At 44.3% G+C, this 13,182-nt stretch overlaps 1 protein-coding gene across 2 annotated transcripts in view; it reads left to right on the top strand.

Annotated features, from left to right (window-relative positions):
* Positions 1 to 4,946: 4,946 nt before the first annotated feature.
* SPPL3 (signal peptide peptidase like 3) overlaps positions 4,947 to 13,182 on the top strand; it is a 78,811-nt gene continuing 70,575 nt past the window's right edge. The window contains exon 1 of one of the 2 annotated variants that reach the window (XM_078611898.1): positions 4,947 to 6,285. In XM_078611898.1, the coding sequence (XP_078468024.1) occupies positions 6,140 to 6,285 (146 nt within the window). In that variant the 5' untranslated portion in view covers positions 4,947 to 6,139. The remainder of the gene's footprint in view (positions 6,286 to 13,182) is intronic. The other variant, XM_078611899.1, reaches the window with a different exon arrangement.

Here is a 13,182-nt window from a genome sequence, read left to right as displayed (position 1 = left end):
ATAACAACACTAATTTTGATTACTTTTCATTATTAACTATTTGATTATTTACATTTACTAAGTTCACCTTTTATTTATTCCATGAAAGAGCATTTTGCTTCTCCATGGGAGAATGGAGAAGCATACATTTTGAAATATTTTTGAATGATTGTTATTCAACATTTTTATTTTAATGATTCTACCAGGGCTTTTAATTTTGTGGCATTAATATGTGATTGTTATAATTGTACTCTCTATCTTGCATCGTTCTACTACAAAGTTTCAAGTAGTTTTTTTTATAGTTAGAATTACTTTTAATATTTTATAATTATAACAGAATTTCAATATATTCTGAACATCTGCAGTTTTAGTTAGACGTTGAATATTTTCAAGTGAATTTCATGCAAAATTTCAGCTTTCCAACGCCACCTTTTTAATACGTGTGTAGTGGGTACAGACTTGTAGGAGACTTCCTCTTGGAGGCAACACAACTATTAACAGTTAACGCAATCACAGTTGTCCCTGACACAAAGGGATACGGCCCCTTCCACCCGATATGCAGAATAGCGTGTCCTATTCAACTCGGGACTACACTCCTCTATCGGCTCCTTCGCTATCGGGACCTAGGGGAGGCTATTCTGACCCGACCTTGCCAGGGTCTCTGGGTCTGTCACCCCTGGCCCACTCGAACCTGGCTCTGACAAGAGCCTCGGTTGAGGGGTCCCAGGGCTCGAGGCTTGAGATGCCTTCGGTTCTTCGAGTGGACGACAACTGCCGGTCCCGTAGAGAGGGGACCGGCTTTTATACCCCGAGTCGGGGTCCACTCCTCCGGTCACGAGATACCTTGGCTTAACTGCCACTCAACCTACTAAGCCTCCCATCCGCCCCCTATGGGCGTAATAGCAGGCTAACGTTCACGTAGCGCTTTAATAATGACGCTACACAAGTTTTCTCCTACAACATCAGTGTAGCGCCACATTAAATACGCACTACAATGACAATAGTTTAAAGCGATTTGAAGCATGTTTTATTTTCAAAATGGAAATATGGTTGGGGGAGGGACAGAGCTTTGTGACGTCATATTTGAGGGGGGTCTGACTTTTTGTGACGCCGCGTGACGAGGGGGGGAGGGGGGGTCAAAAATCGTCCAAAATCGCGTGACGTCATTTATGGACGCCCCCCCCCCATGGGACGTATATAGAAACCCATAAAGGTAATGAACATGGAAGCACCAGGGTAGTTCTAAGTCTTTCAACCAGGACTGCAGACGGATGGCCCAGGACAGGTATGAGTGGAGAAAGGTGACCCCGGAAAGTCGAGCTCACGTAAGCGGTACAAAAAAAATAAAAATTCTGGAACGAAGTTGAAAAAGTTGTAGTAACAACAACAAAAAAGCGGTTTGAATTGCGATTATCCAAAGAAAAAAAAGGAACAGTATCTTAATGCTGAGCACATAAGATTACACAGCAGGAGACTTTTAGGATAAGACGACCCTGGAATTTCCCTGTATGGCCACGTGCGCGCGCGTGGGCGTTTGCTGATCAGCTGTTCGCCGGTTGCGCAATTCCATTGGCTAGTCGCCTGTCACCTCAGCCAAGTGGGGGCTGCATTGGGCGTTTTTCCCATACAGTTCTTGCAGTTCATGCAGCTGGTTGGTGGTGGGGTGGAGGAGGAGATGGGGACACGCCAAACATTGTGAAGACCCCACCCGTTGCTAGGCATATCCGAATAAAAAAATGTATAAAATTACATTTTTTGCTTTGTTTGGTTTTTGAAGAGCAACCAGTTTTACATGACAGCGTTTAGCCATTCAGTTGCTTTGTCTGAGAGTTCATGATTTTGTAGATACGCATGCCTTCAAAATTATATGTTGGGCTGTTCCAGTAAACATTAAACGTTGGTCCAACGGTGCGAAGTTACGTGGTCCATTTTCTTGGTTCTTTCGGTAAAGTCACGTAGAAGGGAAGTAATAAAATAATAAAAAGAATTTTTTTTATTTTATTATGTTTTATTTTTATTATTTTATTACTTCCCTTCTACGTGACTTTACCGAAAGAACCAAGAAGATGAATCCATGCAGTCACGAAAGCTTTAAATCGAAATACGTGGTCCATTGTTTGGTGTTCTTAGCTGCAGTCACAAGCAGGAGAGTGTTCTTTTTTCCACTTCATCATTCGATAGAAAACATATATTATGCAATTAAGTGTAGAACACTACATATGTGATAGTCTAAACCAGTATACATGAGGGTCAATCTTGATTTGAAGCTTCCGTGACTGCAGGAATCCATACTCTTTGGTTCTTTCGGTGAAGTCACGTAGGTAGAACAATAATAGATCACGACGTTTCAATCGTAACACAAGCGCCCATCATCAGGTGGGACAGCCACAGCAAGAAACAACTGCTGAAGTCGGTTTTCCAGCTAAGGGGCCGTCCATAATTGACGTCACGTGATTATGGAAGATTTTTGACCCCCCCCCCCCCATCGTCACAAAAAGTCAGCCCCCCCTCAAATATGACGTCACAAAGCTCTGCCCCCCCCCCCCCAAAAAAAATAAACATGCTTCAAATCGCTTTCATTGTAGTACGTATTTAATGTACTGCTGCATTCTGATGTTGTAGGAGAACACATTTAGTAAACAGCCTATTTAATTAAGTAGAACGTGTTGTCTATATTTATTTAAAGTTGCGCATTTTGATGTGAAGTCACATTTTTCACCCCACCCCCCTCGTCACACATCGTCACAAATGTGTGACCCCCCCCCCCCCCCTAGGTGTGTGATATCATTTATGGACGGCCCCTAAACTGGTTTTCCATCAAGAGAGATGAAAACCAGTTTCATCTCGAAGCAGGCCTGTGCTTGAAGGAACATTTAATAAACTCGCTGCTATAGCTATGACCTGGCCCAAGCAACCAAAATTCTGCAATCCCCTGGCTGACATTTCAACGCTGCATATGAAAGCTGTCGAACGCCGATTTCCATGAGCTAACGTAGCTTGCAGTTATATTTTAAGCTTGGCCAGCACACGTGTATATATTTATTTATTTCCTCACCAATTTATGGGGATTCTCCCTGGCTAGTGAGCGGCATTAGCCTACAAAAAAAACCTCAGAGATTTAGAGGGAAAACCTACCGCTGTGATCTCACATCACCGAGAAACCCCCCCTCTCCTCTCCTCCGAGACGCTCAAGAACCACCCCCTCGGTCAAGCATTCACGAGTTGGATGGAATGGGAGGAGAATTCTCGATCGTATCGTGGGGAGGGTGGGGAAGATGGGTGTGGCCAGGCATTGTTAATCGATGCAGTCTACGAAAGCTCGACTCCCCCCTCGTGAAGTCCACGCATTTTTTAATTTCGCGAGCTGACAATTGCGAGTTGCAAATTTTGTTGACAAATAGCCATATTGATTTAATAGCATATTAGTTTTTGAAAAATACTACGTTGGTTGTGTTCATGATAGTTTAATTATCAATTGGAATTTATGTCGACCGGTGTTAGAATGTTAATCAATTAGTATGTTCGTGATTTTCATAACCAGATGGGATCCTAATGAGACAATCATGCCATTTTCTGAAATATATGGATATATTTGAAATGTATGTATTAGGATTGTTTTTGTAAACATGTTTTTTTATTTTATGTAACATTTACCGTGGGGCTGTAGCAACACTTGCACATCACAGCTACAACTTTTCTCTAAATACCGGTAATAGAAAATTATTAATACAGTATTACCGGAACAGTTTTTTTTTAAATTATATTCTAACGCAGCTACAAGATATAAAAACTTCATTAGACTAGGACAATCTTTTGCGATTTCCAGTTCCTTTTCATTGGGGTCCTGGAAGAATTGCACTAATCCTCAGGTTGTACAGACTATTGACAGCTAATTTGTCATGAAAGATAATATAATATATATTTTTCTATTGCATTACTGGCAATGACCCAAGCCGGTTAAATATCGTAGAAGAGCGTGTGCGTATCATTTCTGAACTGCAAAAAGCATAACCAACTCTTTTATGGGTACATTTTGAACTTAGTGTTCAAATATATTAACGTTGGATTTAATTGAACGTGAATCAGTGGGGCAGATATAAGTACAAAGAAGACTCTTTTTGGTTAAAATTACAATTTCTCAATTACCATACAATAGTTATTACATTGTTACTTGCCGAACAAGTTCGCAGTTTGTGCCATGGCACTGTGTCTCAACACATCACTGGTGTGCCATGATGTATGCATTATTTAACACATTCCTGCGGAGGGAGCTGGTAGGAACGTTGGGTTGCTCGGTCAATGGGCAGGGTCAACGGCGGCGTGGTGTATTCCGCAAAAATGCCCAACTGTGAGGGCGGGCACAAGCCGGCGTGAGTAGGTTAAATGTTGAGTTTTATAAGGGCACCACGGGGTGACCAGCCCCTCCCCTCCCACCCCCCACCCAGCCCCACCCTCCCCACCCTCTGTTTGCGCAACGTCACTTCAGTTTGTTGCAGTTGCACCCGATTCAAAAGCCGACTGGCTCACATGGCTCTACCAAATCAATGAAACTGAAAGAAAAAAACCCTCCGATTATCACGGTTGGCTACGTACGGCGCGAAAGAAGTTCAACACACATTCATGGCTGAGTCTCAACCGGAGCTGTCCGGGGCTGATAAATCTGATTGCTTCTAAAAAAAACACAGAAACGATGGTGGGTATCTCATAATCCTGCCCCCTACCTCCACAACCCCGCGACAAACTGTGACGCAACGCGTCGTCACCTCGCCCTCCTTCATCACATCCACTGGGTGGGTGGGTTTGAGAGAGGGCGTGCGTTACAGCGGTGGCGCTGGAGAGTGCACGGAGAGAGAGAGACAGAGGAGAGAGCACGGAGAGAGAGGAGAGAGAGCAGCACAACAAAGAGAGAGAGGCACAGAGAGAGAGACGGGGAGAGGAGCACACACACACAGAGCTACTACACACGCAGAGAGAGAGAGACGCACACGCACACAGCGAGGAGACGTGATGCTGTAGACACAGTCGCCTGCCCGGTGACCTGGAGAGACGCTTTTCGCGGAGAGGATTCGAAGACGGGAAGGGAGACGGAGAGCGAGCAGGGGAGAAAGAACAGCAAGGAGAGCGTTAGAGGGAGGTGAGCGGCTGTGGCTGGAAGAGGAGGAGGAGGGAGGGAGGCTGGATGCGTGAAGAAAACAAATATGGCTTCGTGAGCAAGGCAGCAGCTGTGGCAAGACGCGACCCGGCTCACAGTGGAAGAGAACTCGAGAATCGCGGTTTTGATTTTAATTGAAGGAGACAAACGTCTGCAAGGAATCCATCACCACCACCACCCCATCATCATCGCCGTCACCATTCGGGATGCAATCAAAGGCAGCCTCCAGTTCTCGCCGTTGCCTTTCTATCGCGATGTACCGAGTATAGAACATATACGGAATGCTACGAAGCGTTGGTGTATTATTTATTGTTTTATAAAAGCATAGGTGAAATATTGAAGACACCGCTTTTGAAGGTTGCCCCCCCCTCCCGGGTGCGGGCCTCAGCCTTCGTTCTCGCCTAGAAGCCCCCGCCGCCTTCGGCTTCGCGTTCCCCGCAGTCGCTGCCGACCCCGGCAGTCCCGACACCGCGGAGTCGGACCCGACTTCTTCTCGCCGTAGGCTTTATCAGGCCGGCGACGTCTTTTTTTGCAATCGTCTCCGCAGTCGCAGGCTCCGTCTCTCTCGAGCGGCTGTCTTTTTCGTAGTTACGACGAAGATCGAGAGAGAGAGACGAGAACGTACGCCGGGCTTACCACCGCCCCTTGCCTGAACACCCTGCGGGCCAGTGCGCGCCTCTGTCGGAGGCGGCGTCAGGCTGCAAAGGGGTCGGGTGGACGGGTCAGGCCTACTGCCTTCGCTAATCGCCATGTTGCGGGACATCTATTAATGTTATTGTTATAGTAAAGCCGTCAATATATACGGTCTCTATAACGATAACATTACTAGCTGATAGGTGTCCGTCTTCATTATCTCGACGCTACACTGCCCAAGCAAAACGTCTAAATGCGATAGCAACGAACGGAGGAGCTTAGGGTTGAGTTCCGTGTGCGGTCAAGACGTCATTGTTTTCAACTCGATCTTCTAATCACCAGGAGCAGTAGGACTGCCGCATTCTTAATTTATTGATGTATAAGCGAAGCCGGGCGGCATGGTTGCGTAAAGTCTGCGAGGGACTTCTGTCCGTCGTGGTGGTGGCGGCGTCGGTGGAAATCGCGAGCGCGGATCCCTCGCGACTCGAGACCATCGCGATGACGGAGCAGACGTACTCGTGGTAAGCAAAGAGACGCGGCAAACATCTTCTTCTTCGTCGGTACCATTGGCATGACACTCATCGTGAGCAGCAAGCACAATCGCCGTGTTCTTATGACCATACACATCTTCATCGGCAACATCGTAATGATTGTCATCAAGCAGCAGCAGCATCTTCATCAGCTGCTCGTGACCATTATCATCATCAGCTGCTTATTATCATCATCAGCAGCAGCAATAGCGGCAATCGTTATTGGCAATCATTCATTACTCAGAAGCAACATCACCATCGATATGACCACCATCATCATCGGCAGCAGCAGCACAATCGCCGTGCTTATGACCATACACATCTTCATCGGCAACATCGTAATGATGGTCATCAGGCAGCAGCAGTATCTTCATCAGCTGCTTATTATCATCATCAGCAGCAGCAATAGCGGCAATCGTCATCGGCAATCATTCATTACTCAGAAGGAACATCACCATAGATATGACCACCATCATCATCATCGTCAGCAGCAGCAGCAGCACAATCGCCGCGCTTATGACCAAAACCACCTTCATCATCATCAGCAGCAACAATCATTAGCAATGTCGATCGTAATTATGGTGATCAGCTAGCAGCAACAGCAGCAAATTCGTCAACTGCTCGTGACCATCACCATCAGCAGGAGCAATAGCGGCAATCGTGAGCAGCAGTCGTTACTCAGAAGCAATAATTACTCAGAAGTAATATCACCAGAGCTATGACCACCACCATCATCATCAGCAGCAGCAGTTTCATCTTCACCGTGGCCATGGCCTATGACCGTCATCACCGTCAGCATGAGTAACAATGTCGCCACCATCATAATCGTTAAACAGCAGCAAAACGACGATATTTAACAACAGAATCGGGTAAGAATCGTGTCACGCTCATCGTCATCATCATCATTAACCACGGTCACCGTTCTATTCCGTAGCAGTGACATCAGCTCTATCATAATAATCATCATTACCACCGCTATGAAAATGATAATTGTCATCACCATTATTACTTGCCCGTGTACAGTGTAGTCAGTGGTGGATTGCCAAATACCAGTGGGACGTATGTTACACGATTGTTTCACGATGGTATATTTCGCACCCTTCCGTCAAGCCACTGCTGGATGTGTGACCATACAGCAACAGGACTTTCAATGTGCTGGGTCCGTGCGAGTTGGGTTGCATGGTCGGTTCATATTTCATTTTTCCGCTGTTGTATTTGTAATGCTAACCGTGGCTTGGAATACAACTCAGGTCACCGGGTTCATACTTCATTGCGCAGTATGCAAACTCTACGTTGTTTTAAGCGAGGTATGCTATCTGTGATATCGATTTTCCAAGGCTGTTTTTGCTACAATTAACAGCCTTTACGCGTCTCTGCAGTAGCCGTAAAAGCTATTTTGTCGGCACCGGTTACAGTAATGTATTTGAATTAAAATTACTAGGGCCCATGCGCGGTTGTATAGGAATGGTTGTCACCGTCTCTTGGAATCTATGAAGTTGAGCATGTCTTCGATAAATTTGGTTTCTCTTCTGACGCTCCATTTGCATCCCACGTGCATAAAAAAATCGATTAGGGAACGGAGGACGGTTGCATACAGCAACTAGAGGTGCAATACATTCCACTAGTTTCCTATCTAAGCCACAGAAAAAAAGGCACAAACCCATTTAAATCAGCCACAGATATGCCAGCAGGCCCCTCTTAAAATTTAGTCTTTTGACTCATTAGCTATTAAACGGATACATGTAGGATTGCTGTACACGTTATTATTGTTCATAATAGGGATTTTTGGGTTTGATTGTGTAAATATAAATGTGTCGTTGAACCTGCAACCACCCGACAGACAATTAGTAAAGGTTAGTCAATTAAACAAAACATGCAGTTAGTTATTAGTTCAGCACACCGGTGTGTTGGAGAGTAAACCCACAACATTGACAATTCGAGTACGACGTTTCACCGCTAATTACAGCCAGCCCCATCAGGCTACAGCCAGCCCCATCAGGCGACAGCCAGACAAATTCTCCTGTTTAGTGTTGAATACTTTTTTCTCGTCGTTTTTGCAAGACGTTTAGCCAGCATGGAAGACTAGGCCAAAGTACCTTCCTCTAGAAGAGCTCTGTTAAACTCCCACCAGTGGACGCCCTCCTGGCAGCAGTGGGCATGAGTCATATACAATGCAAGGCTGCACCTTTTAATTGTTCTACCTTCAGTAAGAAGTGCCTCGGGTTGAAAGTTGTTTTGCTAGAACTGCCCTGTAGCTGCAATCCGTGGGCCGTGGTCCTGCATTGCCATTGCCTGTTTGTGCAGTTTGTAATGCCAGGTGTCAAACCCGTGATGATAATGGATCTTTGTTCCAATGATGACGGACCAAATGTTACGTATTTAGAATTATCCGTATGTAAAATGTACAAGCTATAAGGTGCCGCATGTAATGCGCGTTTGACGGACAGATCATTTTGCATGAGAGCTATTAAATAGCAATGATGCCATCCATGGTTAAATAAGGATGCCACTAAACTGATAACATTATGCAATTATCTAATGACCCTTTACCTTGAGGGCTCACGACTTTTCACTGGGCGTTTTAACTGATTATCAGTATATGAAATAACAATGAAATATAAGCTATTATTCTGTATGTAATGTAATCATAATGTCAAGCCGTTTGGCAATCCACTTCTGAATGAAGGCCTCCCCAAGTCATGTTTGTAATCGGGATTGTTTGACCATACTTCACCAAGACGGTGAGAATGGGTTGGTGTAGGGAGAGTGGGTGCCAGGAAAAGGTTGAAATGTTGCTTAACATTGATATTAGCCCGAGCTGAGAATCAGACTCCTGGAGTTAAATTCAAGCAAGGACAAAACTTATATAAACACATGGGTTACGTGACACTTTCCAACGTGCAATTTGTCTTCCGAAGCGTTTAATTCACAGGATGAAAACTGATGTGTACCGGTCAGGGCAAATAAGCAATATTGGCTCGGGTTTCTGTCTCCCAATTTTTTGAGTAACCCTTTGACCAACTTGGCCGATTTTCACCAGAGCAAATCTCTAATAGCAACACAACGTGAAACACACGTTTTGTTCATAACATATCATTATGAGGAGAGTTCTATCTACCTCATGTTACAGACAGGCGGACGGACAGAGCTAATGCATTAATTCTCTCGGCTTGGGTGGGAAAGCATTAAATTACGCTTGACTGTGTTTTGATTGGAGTTATATTTCTTGACTTTGCCAAGCCATGACACAACCAACCGAAACTATTGGGGTTTACATGTCAAGAAAGGGTTCTTTTTAAAAATGTGAAAAGTAATACTCTCATTACTTTTCCTGAAAATCATGGAACGCAGCACATACATCATCGTAAATCAGCACAGTTTTCATTTTGTTGTTCATTAATTCGGTGATCCATTTTGCGAAGTTGTGCCATTGATATTGTGCAAATGGGTGCCGTGTTTTAATTGTTTTGTTTGAGGCGTTTTGCGGGGGCGGAGGAGTGTTCGTGGGGCAGAGGGGGGGGGTTGTCATTTGTGTGAACAATGCAGTAATAGTAATCTTAAGTTCTCCATCTGGCAGTTGAATTGTGCTATCATGGCAACTGCCGACGTTCCATTCAATTCCTTGCCCTGTATTTGACCACGTGAGGTTCCCATTGTTCAGTCTTTTGTTACGCCTCACCTGAGCATGGCTGGCTTGCAATGCAGGTGTTCAACTGGTGCTCTATCATTTATTCATCTTCTGCTGTGACACTGACAAGCATTGAGCTGCCCTTGTGAAGAATGATCACAGGCTCCCTATCGTGCAAGCTCGTGCACACGTTACAGTGCTCATTACCAAATTACCTTGACGTTGCCAGGAATGCAACTGTGGACTTTGGTACAAATTGGCCCATTTTTGAGGTGTGCGTGCACACTTCTGATCTAGGCTGCCCGGCTTGTGGAGAAGCAACTACTATCGATTGTCAATGGTGTGTGTAGCGGATAGCATAAGATGTTTAGGCATCTCCCCCCCCCACCTTGTTATCTCTTCCAATGATCGTGATTTGCATGCCATGTACAACAATTTACACCATGTAATCTAGTTGCCCACCCAACCCTTGTATTTACTTTATTGTATTTTCATCTGGTTGCTTGTCTTACCGTCTTTGATTTTTTAAATTACCCAAAGTGTGAGGTTCAAGGTTTTTTGTTTTGTTTACTACCGTTGAGAACTCGATAGAACAGGATAGCTTTGTTTGCAAGAGTGACGGGGGGGGGCATCAGCCTGTCTGTAAAAGAGCGGTGATTGTTGTCCAATTTTCCGGTGTAATTTTGGAATTTGGCAAATTTGGACCCTGACGCCGGTACACGATGGCCTCCTCTTCTTATCGTCCGCTGGGTAAGTAGGCGGCGCACATTATAAAGATTATTTTATTAACACCCGCAGTCATATTCAGGGCGGCCTTTGGATTCGAACCGTCAACTTCTATGGCGAGCGTGCTACCACTTGGCCATGTCACGCGTTAGATTGTGTGCCGAGCATATTTTCACCGAAGCTTTTGGCATGCACTCCTGTGAGCATCTTCAGGAAGACCACACTGGTATTACAAGTGTCTGCGACAAAGCCTGCATGCTAAATTGATTCTCACTTACCCGTCCTAAATTCCATTTGCCAGAAAACGGCATTCTCAGGGTTTTGGGTGGTTTGTGGAACCAATGGAACCAATTTGAGCCGCATGTATCAATATTTATAATAATACGGCTCAATTTAAGGGGAGTGGTGGCACAGTGGTTAGCACACCACATTGTAATACCTGCCACCCCGAGCTCAATTTTCAACCACGACTAAGCTGGTTGGTGATTGATAGCTATACTGGTCCTGTTTTACCCTCCCTTTGCCAACCCTGTACTGGTGAAGTATGGTCAAACAACCCCCACGACCGACATTACATGGAGAGGCCTTCATGTATCAGGGAATTCACTAAGGGTTTAAAATTATAATTTATTCATGTGTCTCTAGTGCTGTATTCGTAGGGATGGGTGTCTGAGCCTGCTTTACTGTTCCAGTACAATGAGCTCACGGCACACAAATATTTTTCAAATTGCGTTTGAAAGTTTGCCTGAACTCGATTGAGGTTCAATGAGAATATTCATCGGTGACATTATTTGTCCGGTTAATCCCATAATCGTTGCACCAGCTGGAAGGAACGTTTCACCTACAGCAGGATATATCAGCGTCAGAATCCTCACTTGCTGTCGCATTTTAGCAATAAGGCTTAATTGCAACGATGCTGTGTATTATTTGGGTCTTTTCTCTCCCAATGACAGTTGTTGAACGTGATTGAGGAGGATGGTTTCATTTCATCAGGCAGTTGTGTGCTGTGTACTGTATGCTGTATATATTGCTCATAAATGGTCTGAGCCAGAGTTGTCCTTTTTTAGATTTGTTGCAGGGGCAGTGTTGTGGAATTGGATCGGCTCTGTTGAGAAAATGCCATTTCCTTCTTTGCTGATGGAAATTCAAAACATAAGATCCATGTTCCATTTTGTTCCCCTGTCTCCCTCCTAAGGCTGCTGGATTGTTTTTTTGTTTGGTTTTGTGGATTGGCTCTCCTTGCCCCATGGCTAGAAGGAGCACAGTTCGATTCCCGGCTCGGGCACCTTTCTGTGTTGCGGTTTGTATGTTCTCCCCATGTTCTACGTGTGTTTCTTGTGGGCTCTCCGCTTTCCTTCCGTCGTATTTATTTTAAATCCACAGTGTAACCTGGATTGGCCAAACATCCTCATGCTGAAATATAACCGACTAATTAACTCACTCGGGATTACACGAAGCAAACATCGCCCCCAACTGCAAAAAAACACATGGCATGACTTTCCTAGTAAATATTCTCGAGACTGAAAACAAAATAAAAATGAAAACAACTAAATTAAATCACGACGTTTCGAAACGTCGTCATTTAATTTAGACGTTTTAATTTTTATTTTGTTTTCACCTACGTGACTTTACCGAAAAAACCAAAGAGTATGGATCCTTGCAGTCACGAAAACTTCAAATCTAGAAATAGTCTCGAGACTGAGAGGCTTTTCTGGCTCTTCAAGCTTGAGTCGTTATAACAATAGAAACAAATCTGAACTTAGAATAGACAAGAGATAATCCCACCTGTCACTCCTCACGCCAGGTGTTTGTTTAGTCACCCTCGTCACGTGGCTCACCTGTTGAGGGTTGTTTTAAAAATGGGAGCGCAAAAAACTATTTTCATGACGTACAAACAAATGATTGTTTTTTGTTATCACCTGCTCGCTCAGGGAAATGTGGTCAAATGAAGGAACTCTTCCAACACAATCTCTGGCATATGTATGTTGGACTTATTTCTCGCCGTACGTAGCCACTGTGTTCGGGGTGTAATGATTGATCAGTCTGGCGATTCGATTAATTGTCGCTCTTCAGGGCTACGATTAGGTTAAAGAATATCTATTTTTTGCCGTAATTTTTACCATCTTGTTTTTGCTGTTTCTTGTTTTTACTTTCGTTGTACAGGTTTGTTTGTGCCATGTATCTAAATGTATTATCACCATATCATTTGAAATTACCAAAAGGGAAGTCAACCATAATTATTATTAATTTGTTACATGGGTTCTTACCTGGTTGATCAATAAAGGGGATGATGATGATGAGTTTTGTACAATGTTGTCACATTGCAAATGCATATTGCAGGGAATGCATTAACTTGGAAGGAAGACCCATTATCAGAACATTATATTTTTATATCAGAGAATCATATATATTTTTTACATGTTTACTATCCTTTGTCAATCCACTGCCCGATTAAGGCCTCCCTCAGTCAGGTCCTTCATATGAATTGTTTGACAATATTTAACCATGCCCGTCAGTGCAGGTTTGGTGAAGGT

Source organism: Lampetra planeri, chromosome 37 (assembly GCF_965212315.1).
Source record: "Lampetra planeri chromosome 37, kcLamPlan1.2.h2, whole genome shotgun sequence".
NCBI classification, from domain to species: domain Eukaryota; kingdom Metazoa; phylum Chordata; class Hyperoartia; order Petromyzontiformes; family Petromyzontidae; genus Lampetra; species Lampetra planeri.
This window is presented reverse-complemented; position numbering and strand designations above follow the sequence as displayed.